We start from the raw sequence: 23415 nt of genomic DNA on the forward strand, positions 1-23415 counted from the left end.
CTTAAGACAAAGCGGGGGGAAATCATTGGGTGGTTTGGTTTCTAGGGCGTATTGTGTGGTAGTAGTTGGCTTCTGGTTGCTGTCCAGGGCACGTTGACTAATGGTGATTGGCCTCTGGCCACTGGCCACGAGCCCTGCTGCGTGTTCACCGTGTTCACTGTGTGAAGTGTTCATGAAAGTAGGTGGCTGTTGGGGGCTCTTCCTGTTTTTCCATCTCTCTGCTGTGTGAAAATGTTGCAAGTTGTATTCCGATAAGGATGTCTGAGTTCTGAAAACTGGTGCTTGGGGTTTTCTGCCCCTCCTCCTCAGGTCCTTGTTCTATCCTTCCTCAGTTCTACGGGAGCATAGAGCAGGGATGCTGTATACAGAATGCAGTTGGGGAAAGCTTCCTGGAGAAAGTCAGAGCTGAACTGTGAGCTGAAGAACAAGTAGTACTTAGCCAGCAGTGGGTGGGGATGTGGGAGGGAGAAGGTCGGGGACTGTGTTAAAAGACAAAGGGAGCACCATATACAAAGTGATACCCTTGGATGAGACGTGAGGTTGGGTCTTGAAAGGGCTTGCCCAAGAGCCAGCAGGGAATAGCATCATGTTTGCCTTGGAGGAAGAACATAAAGTAGTGAAAATGGTTTGTGTAGGGGTATAATATAGAGCAGGAGACCAGCTAAGTGACTGGTACAATAATTTAGGGCTGAGGTGACTTAGTCTGGATTATTGCCATGGCAGTGGCGAAAGAACCTTGTAAACCCCACATTGAGGAGGGCCTGAAAAACTGCTACCTGCTACTTGCCAAGGCCTTTGCTAAATGTAGTGCTGTAAATTCTACCAACTGTTAAATTTGCAATGAAAAGGATTGGGGGATGGTGGGCTAAAAAACAGAGCAATTCACATTCCATCTAATTTCAGAATCCTTTTTATTGCCCTGTACAGATTACTACATATTTTTGTTCTTTGGAATTCTGTATTATTGTGTTGTTTTTGTTTATTTGTGATTAAAATCTCCCCCCCTCCCCCAGAGGTTGAATAAAGGTAATCTCGGCCTTCAAGAAGGTATAGGATTTAGAAATCAGAGTGAAGAGACAAAACAACTAGAAAAAATAACTAACAAAACCACACTGCATAGGGAAAGCTGTTTTCTTTCTTGATTCTTTTTCTTGTGAGGAGTAGCTAACAGCGGTTTCATTTGTTTTCATATTCCTTGACACTCGGATTTGTTGTGAGATGTTATACTGTTCCTGGTAGATGAGAGAGACCCAGTCATTTATGCATCCAACAGATAGTTACTGAGCACCAACTAGGTATTGGGTGTATAGCTAGACAAAGTAGACATTGCCCTTGCTATCCTGGAGCCTACATTTTAGATAAAATAAATGGAACAATGGATTGTCATAGTGGAAAATATACAATTTACAATATACAATATACAATTTCAACTTCATGTCCTTTACTGAATAGGATGGTAATATAGCAAAATAAAGTATAATGTATTTATACATTGAGCTATCTTTCTGATTTGTTTACTATGTTATAAAAAAGCAGTCTACAGGTGGGTAAGAACATGGATGTCGGAGCCAAACTGCCTGGCTTCAAATCCCAACTCTGTCATTTATAAGCTGTGTAATCTTGAGAAAGTTTCTGAACTATTTGTTGCCTCATTTCCCCCATATGTAAAAAGGGGTAATAGAATCAAATTCATAGTTTGTGAGAAGTACATGAATTAGAAAATGAAGAGTGCTTAGAGCATAATATGTTCTTGATTAATGTTAGCTATTGTTGCTTTATATCATGTAGAACTTGATTTATTTTGCAACTCTTTCCTATTGACTCACATAGTTATTTACCTTTTAATAGATCTCTTAAATCCAAAATAATAGGTTACCATCATTGTTTTGCCCAGACTATGCAGCAGTGTCCTACCTGGTTTCTCTGTGTCCTTTCTCCCAGTACCCCATCCATACTCTACCTTGTAGTCACAGTAAACTTTATGCTCCTGTGTTAGTTCCCCACTGCTGCTGTAACAAGTTAACACAAACTTAGAGGCCTAAAACAATAGATAATTTTTTTTTAAAACAGTTTTACAGTTTTAGAAGTCTAGAATTGGTTTCACTGGGCTGACATCATATGTTGCATTTCTTCCGGAGGCTCTAAAGGAGAATCCATTTCCTTGCCTTTTCCAGCTTCCAGGGGCTGTCCATGTTCCTTGGCTCATGGACCTGCATCATTCTGACCTGTGTTTCCAACCTCACATTTCCTTCTCTGACTGCCCTGCCTCTCATAAAAAAAGACCACTGTGATTATGTTGGATCCACCAGGATAATCCTGGATACTTTTCCCATCAAGAACTTTAACTTAATCATATCTGCAGAATCCTTTTTGCCATGTAAGGTAACATATTCATATGGGTTTTAGGAATTAGGATGTGGGCATATTCTGGGGATCATTATTTTGTCCTTCCAAAGCTTTCATCTTATCATAGAGCAGTCCCTAGAACATGGGGGCTGAGGAGGTTAGTGGAAATATATAATACTTCCCTGCTTAAAGTTTTTTCTTTTGCTTCCAGTTGTTTTTAGAATTAAAGGCTAAAACCCCTACTGTTTTAGTTTGTCAAAAATAACATACCAGAAATGGGTTGGCTTTTAAAATGGGGATTTTTTTTTTTTATCTTACAAGCTTACAATTTTGAGGCTGAGAAAAATGTCCAAATCAAGGCATCATCAGATGATGCTTTCTCCCTGAAGATCAGCTGCCTATAAACCTGGACTCCTCTGCCACATGGCAAGGCACGTGGTGACATCTGCTGGTCTCGCCCTGTGCTGCTGGTCTCGCCCTGCGCTACTGGTTTCACCTTTCTCTCTTGGTCTCATTGCTTCAGCTCCTTATTTCCAGCTTTCTCTTCTCTCCTGTGGCTTTCTTCCTCTCTTTCGCCCTCTGTATTCATCCTTTTATAGAGACTCCAGTCAGAGGATTAAGACCCACCTTCAGCCACACTGTAACTGAAGCAACCTAATCAAAAGGCCCTTAACCGACGTAACCTAATGAAAATAGGTTCACACCACAGGAATGGACCAGTAAAGAATGTGGTTTTCTGGTGTACATACAGTCTTATACTACCATGCTTAGGAGTCTGCATAACCTGGCCCTTGGATTGCCTAGACCTCCATTCTCTTCATGGGCATCTCTCCCCTTTGCTTATGGAGCTCCAGCTACACTTTTTCCAGTCCCTGAGGACATTGCCATGATTTCTGCTTGGAACACCTCTCTCTCCCTCTTTCTAAACCACTTTGTCTGGTTACTTGTCACTCACCTCTTGGATCTTAGTGTAAACTCCACTTTCTTAGGGAATGCCATCTTGGCCTGCTTGGGTATTTCATTACATGGACTTTGGACTTCCTCATAGCTCCTGATCACACCTTGCCATTGTTTATGTTTTTATTTGCTTCGTTTCTGACTGTTAGCCCTGTGGGCAATGACTATTTCTATTATATTCTCAGTGCTGATTGAATGCTCAATGACTATTAAAGGAATGGCCTTAAAATCAAAAGACAGTATGCCTATAAAATAGCTCTTGGTTTTGTTCACCAATCTATTTTTGTAGTTATAGGTGCAGTGTGGTGTTGAGTTGCAATAGGGTTTGTTTAAAAAAGAAGGTGGGAGATTGTTAATTATTGAATGAAGAAATCAATTGTTAATTTTCATGTTTCAGTAAAGTAGATAGTACTTTTAATTATTCACTATTTTTCAGGTCACTCTTCCATCTCTTTAAAAATGTTTTCAAGGCTTTTATCTGTTCTACTACTAACATAGAGGATCTCATTGTTAGAGAAAAATGATGCTCACTGGGAAACGGAGACTGACATCGTTTCAGGCAGGAAGTTTATTGGGAAACTCTCCCAATGGAGGGGGTCTGAAGATAAGACTTTAGCCTCCCCCTACCATGCTAGCATGGTGGGGGTCTGAAGAGAGACTTCAGCCTATCTCTGGCAGGGGCGGTTATGAATTTATACAATATATCAATAGGCTGAAAAATGCTTAGTCGGTGGGAGGGGATTGGAGACTGGGTAAGACCTGAGGGCTAATAGGGATGGCTAGGGGTGGTGGGCTAGGGGTAGTGAATTCTAGGGATGTGGGAGGGGTTGGTGGTACGATGTGGCTCCTTTGTCTATTCTTGTGAGGAAATGAACTTTATCTGGACATGTAGGCTCTGGATGGGGGTCTGATCTATGTCATGAGAATGTAAGTCAATATTTGTTAACCATTGTAAACCTAGTGACCAATTAATCATTATATAAACCTTGTAAGGGAGAAACCTCTAACATTCATAGACTAAGAATATTAAAATTTTTAAGTGACCTTTATGCAGAGAATTGGCTTCTGTCTTCCTTGATGCCATATATTAGAGACAGTTTTCCTCATTTGGGAGTGTTGGCTGTAGAACATTGAATCTGCAATGACAGTCCTCAGTTAGCACTGCTGTTCAAGAGAAGTCTGCCTGGCTTCTTTACTGTGGTAGTTACTAAGTAGTGTGGACTGTTTGCTCCAGCAGGTCCATAGGTCTGTATTTAAGAAGAAATTTTACAGCAGAAAAAAAATATTGCTTTATATTTTATTTATGACTCAATAGAACATTCCTTTGTTTTAGTATTCAGTTTTGAGTTTTCCCATTTTATTTAAGCCTAATTTTTATTTATACAAATATAGTTGCTATAGTTTTCCCCCATTTAAACTAACATTTTCACCTTGATATAATCAAGGTTTGTGTTTGATTACTTATCCAGCTTTGTTGGTATTCAAGTGATTGGCTGCCAACTCAAAGGACTTCTTGAAAGAGAAATTAACTTTGGGAATTAAAAAATGCTATGAATTATTCCTATTCCATTAAGGAAAATTCCTTGGCAAAATCACTTTAGAATCATATTGCTATTACCTTATATTCTTGCAATCTAGCAATTAGTATTCTAATTGTTTAAAATTAACTTTTAAGTCAGAAATATCTGGGGTGTGTGTGTGTTTGTGTGTGTATGAGTGTGCATAGTGAAATGCTCAATCTATACATATAGTGTGAAATATATCTACCTTTATATAGTGTAAAACACTAATTCTTTACTTTTTCATTTGCTTCATTATTGGAACCATAAAGATAAAACTGATTTAATTATTATTTTTCAGTTTCTATCTCCCTATGTATATATTCTGGTACTTACTAGTAATTCTGTTTTTTATTAGTTTAGCTTATTGTCTAAAATGAAATATATAAACTTTCCTTTTAGAGTACGTTGGATAAAGAACATTGTCGTGGCAGTAACTGGAGAGAACATGGAAGCAATGGAGAGTATTATCCAGAGGTACCAGCATGAACGCATCTCACTAGTTGAAGCTGGAGTGACCCGTCATAGGTCCATTTTCAGTGGACTAAAAGCACTTTCAGGGGATCAGCCCAACTCTGAGCTCTCTAAGCCAGACATCGTGATTATCCATGATGCTGTAAGACCGTTTGTTGAAGAAGATGTTCTCCTTAAAGTTGTCACAGCAGCTAAAGAACATGGGGTAAGTGTTTATACTTCTGAGAATAGATGAAAGAAAGAAACACAATGGTGGTTCATTTGCTGAATTTTTATGGAATTATATTTAAATGTCAAATTATTTAAAAAAGGCATGATGACCTAAAGACATTATTGTAATTTGTTTTAGGAGGTTTCTCGTGTTACAGATTCTGAGACTCTTATGGAATTTCTCTTTTGCTTTAGTCATTTATCATCATAATGTAATATGAGCTATTTGGAGAAGAATACAGTAATAATGCCACTAGAGTGTGAATGTGAATGGAACTTTAATGAATGAAATTAAATATACAGTTACATAAATTATGTCTAAGTAATAAATCAAAAGTCAAAATTTGTGCTGTGAGGTGGTTTATTTATTAGCACCAACAGCCATAAATTATTTTGGCACCCTTAAAGTGAATCATTTTGAGAGGACAGAGAATTCTGTCTTAACTCTACTCAACAAAATAAAACCCCACTGGATAGCAAAACACCTACTGTAATTTCTAGAACATGTTTTTTTTTTTAAATATTAACAGGTAAAATTCTATAAATAATAGGTATTAAACTTTAGTTTGCAATCTAAATTTTAGACTTGGTGAGAAAAACGTACTTTATAGAGATAGTGTAGTGTAATAGAAATACGTTCTGGGATGACAGACCAAGGCCCAAATCTCAATTTTTATTTTCAATGTTAAATTTAAAAAATACATATTTTAATTTGAGAAGTTGTGAGCTTACAAATCAATCATGCACACGTGTGGAATTCCTATACAATACTCCTCCACAAACACACTACATTGTTGTGGATCATTTGTTATAGATTATGAGGTAATACCATCAGACTGTTATTAATAACTATGTCTATAGTGTATGTTTGGTATATTTTTTCCATACCCCCTATCATTAACATAGTTCATCTTTGGCATTGATGCAAAAATATTACAGTATTACTGTTAATTATAGTCCATAGATTATATTAATTGTATTTTTAATTTTCCACATTCTTACCACCTTGCAATAGTGATGTACATTTGTTGTAGTTCATAGAACGCCATTCTTGCATTTGTAATCTTACCTACAATTGCCATTCACCTCTGGGTTCCCTGTGTTATTTGGTCTCTAGGTTATTCTATAGCTTTCTTTCAGTTGACATTTATATCTCTCGTCTTCACTTTTTAGCCACAATCCCATTTATAAACCTATTGCATTAGTTCTACTCCCTATAATGTGTTACCATCAGCCTATCCATTTCCACACTTTTAAAGTCAAGTTAATTAAAAATTCTACATACATTAAGCATCGGCACCCCTTCTCAGCCCTCTTCTTATCTCCTAATAACCTACACTCTAGGTTTTAGATCCATACATTTATTCTTCATTTTTAGTTTATGTTAGTGAGACCGTGCAATATTTGCATGTCTTCTTTTGTGTCTGGCTTATTTCACTTAGCATAATGTCTTCAAGGTTCATCCATGTTATCGTATGTGTCCCAATTTCATTTCTTCTTACTGTACTATAGTATTCCATGTATGTATATAACACATTTTGTTTATCCATTCATCAGTTGATGGACACTTGGGTTGTTTCCATCTTTTGGCAATTGTGAATAACACCGCTATGAACATCGGTGTGCAAATGTCTGTTTGTGTCAGTTTTCAGTTCTTCTGAATATATTCCTAGTAGAGGAATTGCTGGATCATATGCAGTTCTATATTTAACTTCCTGAGGAACAGCCAAACTGTCTTCCACAGAGGCTTCACCATTTTACAATCCCATAAACAGTGAAGGAGTGTTCCTATTTTTTCCACATCCTCTCCAGCACTTACTGTTTTCTGTTTTTTAAATAATAGTCATTCTATGCATTATGAAGTGTTACCTATTGTTTTGATTTGCATTTCCCTAATAGCTAGTGATGCTGAACATTGTTTCATGTGCTTTTATGGCCATTTGTATTTCCTCTTTGGAGAAATGTCTTTTTAATTCTTTTGCACATTTGTTAATTGGATTGCTTACTCTTTTATTGTTGAGTTGTATAATCTCTTTATATAGAAGGGACATCAAACCCTTATCAGATATGTGGTTTCCAAATATTTTTTCCCTTTGAATGGAATGCCTTTTCATCTTCTTGACAAAGCCCTTTGAATCACAGAAGTGTTTACGTTTGAAGAGGTCCCATTTATTCATGTTTTCATTCATTGCCAGTGCTTTCAGTGTAAGCTTTAGGAATCCACCACCTACCACCAGGTCTTGTATATGTTTTTCTACATTTCTTTTAGTAGATTTATGGTTCTAGCTTTTATATTTAGGTCTTTGATCCATTTTGAGTTATTTTTTGTATAAGGTGTGAGATAGGGGTCCTCTTTCTTTTCTTTTGGGTATGGATATCCAGTTCTTCAGTAGGATTTGTTGATGAGACTCTTTTGCCCCAGGTGTGGGTTTGACAGCCTTGTCAAAAATCACTTGACCATAGGTGTGAGGGTCTGTTTCTGAGCCATCAGTTAGGTTCCATTGGTCTATGTGTCTATTATTATGCCAGTACCATGCAGTTTTTACCACTGTAGCTAGGTAATATGATTTGAAGTTCAGAAGTGAGAGTCCTTTATCTTCGCTTTTCCTTTTTAAGAATTTTCTGGCTCTTTGGATCCCCTACACTTCCAAATAAATTTGATAATTGTGTTTTCCATTTCTTTAAAAATGCTGGTTTTTTGGAGCCCCTACACTTCGAAATAAATTTGATAATTGTGTTTTCCATTTCTTTAAAAATGCAGGTTAACCAACAAAACAAAACAAAACAAAACAAAAACAAGAACAAGAACAAAACCTGGTGGAATTTTATTGGGATTGCATTGAATCTGTTTATCAATTTGGGTAGAATTGACGTCTTGACTATGTTTAGTCTTACAGTCTATAAGCAAGGACTATTCTTCCTTATTTCTTGTAGGCAATATATAGATGGCTCATATTTTCTTACCCATTCCACCAGTCTGTGTCATTTGATTGAGGATTTTAATCCATTAACATTCAGTGTTATTACCGTAAAGTCAGTTCTTCCTTCACCCATTTTGACCTTTGTGATTTATCTGTCATGTTTTATTTTCACCACTCTATTTATACTTTCACTGACTTTTACTGATATAATCTCCATTTCTAGATTCTCTTCCAAGCCTCTCTCTCCTGTCTTTTCTAGCTATAGCACTCCCTTTACTATTTCCTGCAAAGCTGTCTTTTGGTTACAGACCCTCTCAGTTTCTGTTTATCTGTGAATATTCTAAATTTTCCCTCATTTTTGAAAGACCATCTTGCTGGATATAAGAATCTTGGCTGACAGTTTTTCTCTTGCAGTATCTTAAATATATCATACCACTGCCTTCTTGCCTCCATGATTTTTGATGAGAATTCAGCTCTTAAACTTATTGGGTATCCCTTGTATGTGAGGCATTGCTCTTCTCTTGCTGCTCTCAGAATTCTCTTTGTCTTTTGACATTGTGATTAATATGTGTCTTGGAGTTGTTCTGTTCGGATTCATTTAGATTGGAGTATGCTGTGTCTTGGACATAGGTATCTATGTCCTTCAATAAGGTTGGGAAATTTTCTACCATTATTTCTTCAAATATTACATTTGCCCCTTTTCCCTTCTCCTTTTGGGACACCAATAACATGTATGTTTGTACTCCTCTTGTTATCATTTAGTTATCTGAGACCTTGTTCAATTTTTTCCATTATTTTCTTTATCTGTCGTTTTGTATGTATGTTTTTGGAGGCCATGTCTTTAAGCTTGCCAGTCCTTCTGCTTTCTCAAATCTGTTCTTACATGCCTCTAGTGTATTTTAAAAATTCATTTATTGTGCCTTTCATTCCCATAAGATCTGCTATTTTTTCTATGTATGCTTTCAAGTTCTTATTTGTGCTCACCCAGTGTCTTCTTAGTATCCTTAATCTCTTTAGCCATCTCATTGAATTTATTAAGGAGACTCTTTTGAACATATATGATTACTTGTCTTAACTCCTGTATGTCATTTGGAGGCTTATCTTGCTCCTTTGATTGGGCCATATCTTCCTGTTTTTTGGTATGAATTGTAATTTTTTGTTGGTGTCTTGGCATCTGGCTTACTAGATGTATTTATTCTGGATGCAATATTTCTCTTTAGTTTAGGGCTTTCTTGCCCTTTCTCTCTTGCTGTTTTTGTAGTGAGAGCTGAGGATATTGTTGGTACTGTAAGCCATGGAGGCTGAATCTGCCCATGTTTCCCCAGGAACCGATGAAGCTTCTTCTACCTTTCTCCTCTGCCTAGGGACAAGTTTCAGCCATGTGGTGTGATCCAAACCATGCAGGCCACGACTCTCTGAAGTTACCCAGAGAGACTGATGAAGCTTCATGCCCTGTCCTCCTTTGCCTAGGGTGGGGATGGAGCTGCAGATGTGGGCAGCAATCTAAGCCGTGCAGGTCCAAACTGACTGCAGTTGTCCAGGTAACCCATAGCACTGGACCCCCTCCTCCATTGCTATGGCTGTGGATGGATCCTCTGGAGTATCCAACCATCTAATCTTTTTTTTTGTTTTAGTTTTTACACTTTTAAAATTAAAGTTAATAGATCACAAAGAATGTTACATTAAAAAACATTAAAAAAAACATAAAAAATGTAAGAGGTTCCCATATACCCCACTCCCCACCCCCATCCCATCATTTGTGTAAATTGTATTTTTTTGAAGATATATACGTCACAAAAAAAATGTTACACTCAAAAATATAAGAGGTTCCTATTTACCCCCAACCCCCCCCACCCTACTCCTCCGTCATTGTGGCACACTCATCACACTCAGTGAACACCTTTTGGAGCACTGCTGCACCACATGGATGATTGTTTACCCTGTAGTTCACACTCTCCCCAAGTATATTCAGTGGGTTATGGCAGGATATACAAAGTCCAGCATCTGACCCTGCAATACCATCTAATCTTTATGGGCTAAAAGAGTGTGCAGTTTCCCTGAGAGACTGAGGAATTACTGTCCCTTCTGCCTTTTAGAGGATGGGGATGTAATCATAGCCATCTAACAGTTCAAGTTCATGTAGGCTGAGAGTGCCTGCAATTGCCCAGAGAGGCTGAGGAAACAACAGCCCCCTCCTATTCTATTGCGGGTGGGGATGGGGCAACAGGTGTCCAACTATTTAGCCTGTGTGGGCCAAAATCATCTGCAATTACCCAGAGAGACTGCAGAAATGTTACCTCCCTTTTTGTCATATTAGGGGTGGGGATGGACACAGATGCTCAACAGTCAACTTTGTGCAGGCTAAAAGCTCCTGTGGTTGCCCAGAGAGGCTAAGGAAACACCAGGCCCCTCCTATCCTATGGGGGTGGTGGACTGGAGCCCCAGGCTTTTAACAGACCAGTTCATGTGGGCGGAAAGCTCCTATAGTTGTCCAGAGAGCTGAGGAGCTACAGCTCCCCTCCTATCCTATTGGGGATGGAGATGGAGCTACAGGTGTCTGAGTATCCAGTCTGTATGGGCTGAAAGTACCTGCAAGTGCCCAGAGAGGCTAAAGAAATACCAGCTCCCTCCTATCCTATGGGAGGGAATGGGGGTGGAATTGAAGGTGCTCAACAAGCCAGTCTGTGTGGGCTGAAAGCTCCTGCATTTGCCCACAGAGGCCGAGGAAACACAGTTCACCCCTATCTGGGGGTGGGGATGGAACCCCAGGTATCTGACCATCCAGTCTGTCCCAGCCAAAAGTTATACAGTTGCTGGATAGGCTGGCATAGGTCCCCACAGCTTCCTCCCTGCCAGAGGTGAGGCTGGCATCTAGGCTAGGGCTGGAAACTGATGTGGATGGAAAGAAGCCAGTCTCTACTCTAACTGTGATTTTTCAATCAGCCCAGCTTTCTCTCATGCCAGGAATGGAGTTAAAATGGTAGTTACTGGCCACTTTCTGAATTGGACAGTTTCAGACTTTAACTGTTCTTAGGATGATACTTTAGTCAGCTGAATTTACTAATCAGTATCTGAAGTTGGTGCCTCTTCTCTGGTTTTTGGGAAATAGAGCTTCCAACTGAAGTCATGTAATAGCTCATGAGGTCTCTTGTGGTGCCACTGGAGGATGCGGCTTCCACAGCGTGGTGAGCTCTATTCACAAATCTTCACTGCAGATGAGAAGTCTCTTCCTTCTTTTCTTTCAAGGATGTCGCAAAATGCCCTTCTGGTCTTTTGGCTCCCTAGACAGGTGATTTAGGTAGCACTGGGTGATCTACCCAGACGAGTTGACTCTTGGAGCTGTTTACTCTGCTGCCATCATGCCCCTGTTCCCCAAATCTCAGTTTTTATAAATACTAATTGTGTGGTGTTTTCCATTTCCTAAGTCTTTCTTAGTCTATTTTCTTTACTTGTAAAAATATGTATACTAGTACTACCTTCTAAGGTGGTTTTTTTTGCATAGGAAAATATATGTTAATTAGTAGAGTGTTAAGTATAGTAAGTGCTATTATATTAATTAAATAACTTAAAACATCTAAGTAAAAGAATTTCCTTCAAGGATTTTCAGTCAATAGGAGGGGCCATCTGAGCCTTTCTTGCCATCTGGGTTATCAGGAAGTTATAAAATACCTATTTGGGAAAGATAGTCTTTGATTTTCCTTTAGTTATCCATATGGTTTTGGATTTTCATAGTCAGGAAGTTGTCACTTTGATCACTTATCTTTGCACATGACTTCTAAATGGTCTTTTGAGGTGGTGAGAAATGTGTTCCTGGCATCATTAGTGACCACCAAACCTTTCTCATGTGCTTCTCCTGTGACTGTTGTGGCCCTTTTCTCTTCCCTTGGCTCCTCATTTATGGTAGAGGTAGAGCAACCAGTTACAGGGATGGAGAGAAGGCATAAGGAGCAAAAGCTTGATAACTTTTAGGAACTTGAGTAAAATTTTATAAAATTGAAAAAATTCCTAGAGAAGGCTTTGTAATTTGAGTAGATGTTTGGGAATTCTAATACTTAATATACAAAAAAAATTGTGCTATTTGCCCATGTTAACTTTTGGGAAAGTCTATCACTCAAGTTCACGATAGTAATCACACATTCTAGGAATTTTTGTTTTTGTTGAGTACTATGTTTGAGAGAGAGTATTTTCAAAAGATTGTACATAAAGTGATATTTTTAAAAGTATGTCTGGAAAAGCAAAAGAGGCTTTCTTCCTCCAATTAATATGCTAAGGATACCATTGTTTTACATTGATTTAACACTACATAGGAGAATGTGTTACAGTTATGTAGTGTTTAAATGTTTGCTATAGATTTATTGAATTCCTATTAGAATTACTGATTTTCTTAATTTTGAGAATATAGTTTATAAGACTCAATTACATTATGCATCTTATATAAAACTAATACTTTGTATTTAAATGAAATCTGTGGACTTTTCTGATTAGATTAAGATTTTTCAAGACAGCTATTCTCCCATATTTCCATAGATTTCCCTCCCCCCCCTTTTTTTTGTTTGTTTGTTCTGTTCACTTTTGCTCATCATGATTTGTTTCCTCTATTTGTTTTGTAATTTGGGGTTGTAAGTCTGTGTTTGATAGCAGGAAAGAGTTGGGTTTGGGTGTGTGTTTCTGAAGCACAGATTTTTGTTCCTTTTGCCAGGGATCTCAAGGGGTTTACCAACTTAGAATGACTTTTTGTTAATTCTTGGTTTGAGGTTTTGTAGATTCTATGGTAATGTTAAATCAAATCCAAAACCCACATTAAGACAAGCTGATGGTTATGACTTCTCATGGGAGTCTCTCCTTTCCCCTCAGATCCCAAACCAAGATAATTTTGCTTGTATCTTCCCTTACTGATAGGTGTATTTTGTCTAGTCCACCCTAGAAATGAGGATATAGCCCTTCAGGGTCTTGGCTGTGTATGAGGGGCCTTAGTTCTACCTCACTGAGGAACATAAACTCAAGGTCTTAGTCCTCATTCCTCTCATCTGCTAAAACTAAAACCTCTTGGTAGCCTACAATATCTCAGCCATCTTGCTTCCTTGGTTTCTAACTATCATGTTGTTTGTTATTCCCAGGGAATTTTCATGTGAGTCCAGCCATATTTTAAAAGGGTGTTTGTAAAAATCTCTACTGCATTTCTTTCTTTCTTATTTTTTTTATATTTCAGAGATTTTTAAAGACAGCTTGTCTGCTATATTTCTAAAAATAGAAGTCCTTTCATCTTTACTAAGTATGAAACACTTTGTTTCTGCATAATTATAAGTCAAGAAATGAAGTATCATCAAGGAGTTTGCTATAAGGGAAATGCTGGAAAAAGTAAAATACGTTGGAACATTGAGAATTCAAAAAAAAATGTGGGCAAGAATCAGTTTTATAGGGACTTATAAACTATTATATATACTCCAAGGACTGCCAGCTTGAAATGAAAATGAGCATTAGCAAAGCAGTCTCTTAAGATTGTGCCCCTAGGGAAAAGACATTTGCTGAGTTACTTATCCTTCCTTTCCCTCCCTTCCTGCCCTCCCTTCCCTTCCTTCTCTTCCTTCTCTTCAGTGTAAAGAGTAAACATCATGCTTCTTGAACATGTAATACTACTATGTACATTTCCTAAGACAAAGGGTATTCACTTATGTAAGTACCTTAAGTGCAGTTATCCAGTTAAAGAAATTTAACATTAATATAAAGCTTATGGTCTATATATATATTTAAAATATGTTCCAACAAGGTTCTTTTAATTTTTTATAGACTTATTCTACTTTTATGTATGGTTTCATTTTGACAAATAATTTATATAACTATAATATTCACAATGGTAAAAATGTGAGAAAAATATAAGTGAATATTGATATCATAGTTGGTAAAATGAATAAAACATTGATTAGCTGAAGCAGAAGGTCATTGAGAAATGTTTACAGGCAAGAAATATTAAATTTATGGATACTGCCAAGTCGAAGATATGCAGCCATGGTGGGATACTGATTATAAATTCCGTTTAATGCTTAAAATCAGAGCAAGATATAGCCAAATTTGTAGCAAATAAACAGCTCTCTTATCATCCTTTCAGGATCCTTCTATGCTTGAGTAAGTTTCTGTTGTTTGTTTTTTAGTAGTCCAGTAAGGTTCTTTTGAAACTTTTCTCCTCCAATGTTAGAACCCATCCAGGATTATGTATTATATTTAATTATCATTATCTATTGTTTCTATAGTTGCTTCCTGCCCCTCCCCCCCCCCCATTGGGGGCATATATACACTTTAAACTTTCCCAACCAATCCAAGCATACCATTCACTGATTCAGTGGGATTAATCATATTCATAATGTTGTAGAACCCTCACTATGTTCCATTAGTAAAACTTTCCCATCTCCCAAACAGAACCCTATACTCATTATGCACTGACTCCCCATTCCCCCTGTCACCTGTCCCTAACAACCTGTACTCTAATTTCTGTCTCTGTGAGCTTTCATAGTCTCCAATATTTTCTTTGTAGTTATCATGGAACTTAAATTTAAAATCCTAAATCTATAGCAATATGTTTGCTTTGATAAAAACTTAATTTTCAGTAGTATTTACCAACTCTGCTCCTATACCCCTATGTCTCTGCTACCTTTATGTAGTTCTTTTCACAAATTACATGTTTTTACATTATGAATCCTTAAACACTGATTTATCATTACATTTTATGCATTTGCTTTTTAGATTCCAAAGGAAGTAAACAATGGATTTACAAACCAAAAGTACAATACTACTGACATTTATGTTTACCCTTATCGTTATCCTAATGGGAGATCTTTATTTCTTCATTTGGTTTTGGTCTATTGTCTTTTTCTTTCAACCTGTCAAACCCTCTTTAGCATTTCTTCTGGGGCTAGTCAAATGGTGACAAATTCCCACAGTATATATTTATCTGGGAATGTCTTAATTTCTCCCTCATTTTGAAAGACAGTTTTGCAGGATATAGAATTTTTAATTGGTAATCTCTTGCATTTAACACCGAAGTTTATCATCCCATTGCCTTCTTGCCTCCATGGTTTCTGATGAGCATGTAATTTTATTGAGGGTCCCTTGTATGTGACATGTTGCTTCTCTTTTGAGGCTTTTTGAATTCTCTCTTTATCTTTGGCATTTGACAGTTTGAGTATAGTATACAGTGTGGGTCTATTTGGGTTCATTCTATTTGGAATTCATTAAGTCCCTTGATGTGTAGATTCATAGCTTTTGTTGATTCTTAAGCTTGTATCCAGCTAGTGATATGAGGGAGCTTTCCTTGAATGCTAGGAACTGAGCAGAAAAAGAAGGAAAAAAAGAAAACACCCTTCCCTGTCATTGCATATTTACCTGTGCCAGTGTTCTCCTTCAGGGCTTATCCTTACAATGAGTTTGGAGAATAGTTCCAGGCCAAATTATAAGGGCCCCCTGTTCCTTTCTGCTTATGTGTCCTTCTTGGGTATGTATGTGTGGCTATAGGAATTCCCCCATTTACATGGCAACAAATGTCCTCTAGCCCTAGGAAACAGTTTTTTCACGGTACCTTGCACTGCATTGTATATGCTACAGCCAGCATTCCCTTGTTGCCAGAAGGCTCTAGACTGCTCTTCCACAGCACTCTGTGGAGAGCTCTGTGAGCTGCCTTCTGCATGCAGGGTAAGTTCTGGGACTACTAGCTTGTGATTAGCATCCTTGGTCAGTCTGTCAGACTGCCACCTGTAAGACTGTGCTGGACATACATGCTATCAGCATGTGCATAAGGGTTAATCTGCTTCCTCCAGAACCAGATCTGCACTAGATGAGTGGGCCAGCTCTGTGCTGAGCTGGTAAGGGGTCATGGAGGGACCAGTTAGGGCACCAGGAAATCCTACCACTTTTTTTTTTTTTTTTTTTAAGTAGCCTTTTTCTTGATTTGGCACTCACCCTTTTTCTCCAAGCCTGTAACTGTTCTCTGGAGTTTTGAGAAATTTGTTGCTGGTCATTCAAAGCTTCTTTGTGGATACAGAGACCTGAAGCATCTTACTCTGCCATCTTGATCAGAGTAGACACTTGCACATCTGTTTTTCCTTAGCCTTCTGTTCCCACAACTCTAATGATGTTATTCTCTTCTTCCTATTCAACTTCTTATAACAATAGGTCACGTTTATTGCCTCTGCTTGCTCAGCTCCAATTTACTCCTCAGTACGTATTTCCACTCTGATTAGTCCTTCCAAGATCACCTTTGACTTCCTAAATCACAGATTAAATGTGCGTGTTCAGTCCTTGTTAAATTTGGCAGGGTAATTACCATCTTATCCTTCTTGGAACTCTCCCTTGGCTTCTGTGACTCTATTTTTGTCTTCTTACCTTTTTGACCGCTCCTTTTTCAGATACCTCTTCCCATCCTTGATGTGTGGTTTCCTTAATTGGCTTTTGTTATTACTGAATAAGGTATCTCTGGGCAATCTAAATCACACATGCATTAGTTTTTTATTTTTTTAATTAAAAAATTTACATATAGTAAAATTCATGGCAGTACTGACATCATGGGCCAGATGAATCTTTGTTGTTGGGGGGTTGTCTTGTATGTTGTAGAATGGTTAGCAGTATCCTTGGTCACCCCAGCTGAGAACCACTGATGTAGCAGGATAATAAGCTTGCAAAGTAAGAAAGACCATATTTGATTGTAACACATTAAATGTGGATTTGTTCTTACTCCTTTTTTTTTTTTTAAGGATTTATTTTTTATTTATTTCTTTCCCCTTCCCCCTCCTCCCCCCCCCCCGCCCCGTCCCAGTTGTCTGCTCTCTGTGTCCATTCGCTGTGTGTTCTTCTGTGACCACTTCTATCCTTATCAGCGGCACCGGGAATCTGTGTTTCTTTTTCTTGCATCATCTTGTGTCAGCTCTCCGTGTGTGCGGTGCCATTCTTGGGCAGGCTGCACTTTCTTTTGCACTTGGTGGCTTTCCTTATGAGGCGCACTCCTTGCAAATGGGGCTTCCCTACACGGGGGACACCCTTACGTGGCATGGCACTCCTTGTGAGCATCAGCACTGCTCATGAGCCAGCTCCAAGGAGTCAGGGAGGCCCGAGGTTTGAACCGTGGACCTCCCATGTGGTAGGTGGACACCCTATCCATTGGGCCAAGTCTGCTTCCCTATTCCTTTTTTTTTTAAAAATCAAGATGAATTATTATCTTGTAATTTAATGAGAAGTTGGATATATTAAACTATGATAAGTTCTAAAATCACTTTAAAAATGGTTTTGGCTATTTTGTTTCTAGTCTAGTTAAAAAGGAATTTTAGTAGTGGAAGAATTTTACTAGAGACTTTTAAATCGAAGGTTTATATAGACATTGTTTTTTGGGTTGGAGGAATAATATGGTTCTTCATTAAATATATTTTTTTACTAGTTTTAGTTAAAAAATTTTTATTTTCACTCTTTCTCTTAAGTGAAATTTAATAGTGACCAGGTCCTTTGGCATGTTGTGAGTGTGTGTTATGTAGGTATAATCTCTTTGGATTTTGCACCATGACTGTATTTAGCAACTACTACTACCACTTTGAAAATGTTTTTAAAGGTAATATGTATGCAGCAGTGAGAGTATACTTTCCCGCTGCCCTGTTTTATAATTTTATGCCACCTATTCTGGGCATATTTGTTTTAAAATGGAGATGGAAGATCACTTGACAGATTTTTATCTCTGTGTTTGGAAATTTGACATTATATAGAATTGACCATGGTTAATAATCACCTATATTTCTTCTGTGTTGGGCAGTTTTGATTTTGATCAGTGCATTGAGGTCAGAGTTTATTCCTGGGTATACACCATATCTGGGTATGTCATATCTCTCTCTATTGGTGAGAAACTTTAGTCCCGCCTTAAGTTCTAGCTCTCAGAAGCAGTTTTGTTCATGGTAAAACAGTTTTGATTATTTAGTGGGCCATTTTTGGCAGGGATTTAAATACCCACTGCAGCTGCTGGGCTGCCACCGAATGAGATGAAATTTGCTCTGTTTCTGATGAAGATGGTACTGTGTTGAAAGTTTTTCTCTTGCTTATTTTACTTTAAACCACTTCTCTCTGTATTTATTTTCCATAAATTATCTTTCAAATGAAGTTGGCGAAGAGTTAGGTCAAGGGGAGATGAGTATATTTTGGGATTAAAATTAGTTAAAATTCATTTCATATTCAAGAATAATATTCCTGATATATTAGAATTAAAGTAAAATAGTACTACTCAATTTTCTGGAATTAAAATTTAACATATAAAAAGGAAGCTTCCCTATTCATTTTGGTACATATCTACTTTTTTTTTTTATTGACTTTGTAATAATATGACATTAAAAAATATATATAGGGAAACGGACTTTGGCCCAGTGGTTAGGGCGTCCGTCTACCACATGGGAGGTCCGCGGTTCAAACCCCGGGCCTCCTTGACCCGTGTGGAGCTGGCCGTGCGCAGTGCTGATGCGCGCAAGGAGTGCCGTGCCACGCAAGGGTGTCCCCCGCGTGGGGGAGCCCCACGCGCAAGGAGTGCGCCCGTGAGGAAAGCCGCCCAGCGTGAAAAGAAAGAGCAGCCTGCCCAGGAATGGCGCCGCCCACACTTCCCGTGCCGCTGACGACAACAGAAGCGGACAAAGAAACAAGACGCAGCGAATAGACACCAAGAACAGACAACCAGGGGAGGGGGGGAAATTAAATAAATAAATAAATCTTTAAAAAAAAAAAAAATATATATATATATATATATGAGGTCCCATTCATATCTACTTTTAATGTGCATTGCAGTAATAATGGAATTTAACCAGAGGTTTTTCTAAAATACCTATATTGCTGTAATTGATGAACTGTTTATTAATATATTCTACATCTAGTTTATTTGTCAAAAATGGAGATTGGAAGTATTGTAAAATATGAACTATTTAAAATCTTATAATTGCTAGCTATTAGCTTTGAAGATACTATTCTATAAACGTTTACTAAGGAGTCTTTCAATAAAGACAACTCAGCTAACTGAAATTGTAATTACATGGTCAGAATATTTTTGCTCTACATTGTCATAATTAGCTTGAATGCAGATGCCTGAGGAGGAATGTATGCCAGTACTTGCTCTATGGATGGATCATAAGTGTTGTTCAGTTTTGCTCTTAAAAGTAATAGTAGGGCAAGTGGATTTGACCCAATGAATAGGGCGTCTGCCTACCACATGGGAAGTCCAGGATTCAAACCCCGGGCCTCCTGACCAGTGTGATGAGCTGGCCCACGCGCAGTGCTGATGTGCGCAAGGAGTGCCGTGCCACGCAGGGGTGTCAGGTATCCCCCGTGTAGGGGAGCCCCATGTGCAAGGAGTGCATCCTGTAAGGAGAGCCACCCAGTGCAAAAAAAAGTGCAGCCTGCCCAGGAATGGTGCTGCACACATGAAGAACTGACGCAGCAAGATGACGCAATAAAACGAGACACAGATTCCAGGTGTTGCTGACACAAGTGGACACAGAAGAACACGCAGCAAATGGACACAGAGAGCAGACAACTGGGAGACTGGGTAGGGGAGAGAAAAACAAAAAGGCAAATAGTAGAGGTGAAGTTCTTTATTCTGCATTTTGTGATTTGTACCTAATGTTTCTTCTATGTATTGATTTGATAGATTAGCCTGACAGGTAGGTAATCACTGTGATGCTGAGTTGTTAAGCTTCTATTCAGGGCTTATTAGGCTAATACCCAAGGAGACAGTATTTTGGAGGCCACTAACCAGCTTTGTTGATAACGTGTCATAATTTTGATACTTCGAATTTCAGAAAACATCATATAATGGAGGATTCATTATACCTTTGTTTCCTACTGTGGAAACGGCAATGGGCTACATGTCTGTCAGCATTAGAATCTTTTTTCTATGTCTGCTTACAACAGATGACTATGTGAGTGATTGAGAAAAGAAGGGGAGAGGGAAGAAGTTATTTAACTTGTGATTCCTTTTCATGGGACTGCTGTTTAGTAAGATCTCTGTAGCTAATTTTCACCTTGTGCTTTCAAGTCTCCATAATGTACCTACCACTTTTCCAATTGATCTTTGGCTTCCGTATACAATATTGTAATTCTTGGATATTTACAAATCCTACCATAATGATATCTCTAATAATGATGGTTTCTGCTCTTGAAAAGTAATTTTCACTAGTCAAGATAAGAGCCCTTAAATACACGTTTTAAGAATTTTTTTTCAATACATATTGAAAACATACAGGGAAATGTGTATACATCTAAGGTATGAAGAATAACAATAAATTGGAGAGGGGGCAAGATGGCGGCTGAGTGAACATCCCTGTTAGAGTCTTCTGCGGGGAATCGGCTGGGCGGCGTTGGAGACTCTTTGGGACCGGATTGTTTCGGGATTTTTGCTGGTCCGGAGGTGTCTGGACGTCGATTTGGAGGGAAGGTAACAGAGAGGATTCGTCTGTGAAATATACACGGAGATCCCAGCTACCTGTAGAGGATTCCCTTCTTGGGTAGGCGGAGACGAGGCATCTAGCCCCGCTCGGTGGGGCTGAGCCAGGCCGGGCCGCGCTGCGCCGGCGGTGAGCGGGGCTGGGCGGGGCCGAGCCAGGCCGAGCCGGGCCGCGGTAGCGTTTGGAGCCGGGCGGGGCCGGTGCAGGCCCCGGCTGCGGGCCGCGGTAGCGCTTGGAGCCGGGCGGGGCCGGTGGAGGCCCCGGCTGCGGGCCGCGGTAGCGCTTGGAGCCGGGCGGGGCCGGTGCAGGCCCCGGCTGCGGGCCGCGGTAGCGCTTGGAGCCGGGCGGGGCCGGTGCAGGCCCCGGCTGCGGGCCGCGGTAGCGCTTGGAGCCGGGCGGGGCCGGTGCAGGCCCCGGCTGCGGGCCGCGGTAGCGCTTGGAGCCGGGCGGGGCCGGTTCAGGCCCCGGCTGCGGGCCGCGGTAGCGTTTGGAGCCGGGCGGGGCCGGTTGAGGCCCCGGCTGCGGGCCGCGGTAGCGTTTGGAGCCGGGCGGGGCCGGGTCAGGCCGCGGTGGGTACGGAGCCGGGCAGGGCCGGTCCAGGCCGCGGTGGCGGGAGGTGGACGCCGGAGCCGGCTGGGCCGCTGTAGCGAGCGGAGCTGGGCGGAGCCAGGCCAGGCCAAGGCGGCGTGAGGAGCCGGGCAGAGCCGGTCCAAGCCACCGCGGCGGGCGGAGCCGGGCCTGCGGAGGGGTTTCTGTTTTTTTTTTTTTTTTTTTTTTTGTTTTTTGTTTTTGTTTTTTTGTTTTTTTTTTAATTTTACTTAATTTTTTTTTTTTTTTTTTTTTTTTTTGAGCATCTGCAGTACTGGGGAGTTCGTGGGCCCTGGGCGGCCTATTGGGGGTTTGTGGGAAGGGAGGTGCTTGCAGACCCATTTGGGCAGACAGACGGGGGGGTTTTAGGGCAAAGCGGGGGGAAGTTGTTGTTTTAGATAGTGTTGCAATTGTGACACGTGTGTACCTGTATCTCTCTTCTCCCTATCCGTTCCCCACCGTTTGCCCATCCTCTTTTTCTTTCTTCCTTTCTTCTTGCCTTTCTTTTTTCTTTATTATAATTAGTTTTTTTTTTTTTTCCTTTTTTCGGTTTTCTCTTTCCCTCTTGTCCCTCATCTTCCACTTATTTTTACTTTAATTCAAGTATACAATAGGTGCTACAGGGAACACCTCACATTTGCTGGGTTTTCCCATCCTCCACTGCCTCATTTCTGTGTGAACTGATTTAGGCTACCTACACTATCCCCCTTCCCCTGCATCTTGATATCCACTATCATCTACTGTCTCTCCTATATTCCACCCCCCACCTCCCGTTCTTTGATCCACAAAGTGTCTAACTCTTAATTTCTAATACCTTTGTTCTGTTTTCTGTCTATTATCCACTCTTGAAACTATTACCTTTCTTTTCTTTTTCCCTCTCTCATGAAAACAATAGCTGTGTAGTTCATACCATATTCCTCCCAAATTCAGTCATCAACTTCATAAAAGGTACTCTACCTACAGCTATAACTCTATACAATCTACATGAATCTAACCTCCATCCTTCCAGATCTCATATTCCTGCTTTATTAACATACATCACCAATACAACTTTACACTTTTCCCTTGCTTACACAATTGCCTTTCCCCAACACTAATACTTTCCTCTAAAGTGAACTTAACCAACAACAAGTAACTAGAATAAGAAGAAAAAAGTGACAAAGAGAAGATATAACACCTGTGCAAAAATAACAACTAATTAACCTCCAAGAGCAGACAAAGAAGCTAAGGAACTGATTAAATTCGTCAAAATAAAGAGATGACCAGAAAGCAACAAAAATCTACGAACCAAACCAATAATCAGGAAAACATGGCTGAATCCAATCAACAAACCAATAATCACGAAGGGGAGCAAAACTTGGCACAAGCAATGAAAGATCTCAGAACATTTATCACCGACAAATTTGATGCAGTAATGAAAGAGGTTAACAACATGAAGACATCACTTGGAGGGGAAATTGCAGACATACGCAAAAACATAACAGATATGATGGGAATGAACACCACAGTTCAAGAAATCAAAAATACACTTGCAGCAAATATCAGCAGACTAGAAGAGACAGAGCAGAGAATTAGTGATGTGGAAGACAGTACATCAGAAATCAAACAGATAGTAGAAGGGGTCAATAAGAAGATAGAAAAAATCCAATTAGGATTTAGGGACCTGAATGACAATGCAAAACGCTCAAACATACGTATTATAGGCATTCCAGAAGGTGAAGAGAAGGGAAAGGGGTCAGAAAGAGTGTTGCAGGAAATAATGGCTGAAAACTTCCCAAATCTACTGAAAGAGACAGATGTACATATCCAAGAAGCACAGCGCACTCCACAAGTCATAAACCCCAACAGGCCCACCCCAAGACATATACTTGTCAAATTATCCAATGCTCAAGACAAAGAGAAAATCCTAAA

At 39.5% G+C, this 23415-nt stretch overlaps 1 protein-coding gene across 10 annotated transcripts in view; it reads left to right on the forward strand.

Moving 5' to 3' along the window:
• Positions 1-23415, forward strand: part of CRPPA (CDP-L-ribitol pyrophosphorylase A) — a 393039-nt gene that overhangs the window by 8476 nt on the left and 361148 nt on the right. For all 10 annotated transcript variants that reach the window (XR_011648802.1, XR_009185802.2, XR_011648804.1 and 7 more), the window contains exon 2: positions 5265-5541. Coding sequence is in view for 6 of the 10 variants with exons in the window: in XM_004467938.5 (XP_004467995.2) it covers positions 5265-5541 (277 nt within the window). In the remaining 4 variants the exon portion in view is untranslated. The remainder of the gene's footprint in view (positions 1-5264; positions 5542-23415) is intronic.

The sequence above is a fragment of the Dasypus novemcinctus genome, chromosome 5 (assembly GCF_030445035.2).
Source record: "Dasypus novemcinctus isolate mDasNov1 chromosome 5, mDasNov1.1.hap2, whole genome shotgun sequence".
Classification (NCBI taxonomy): domain Eukaryota; kingdom Metazoa; phylum Chordata; class Mammalia; order Cingulata; family Dasypodidae; genus Dasypus; species Dasypus novemcinctus.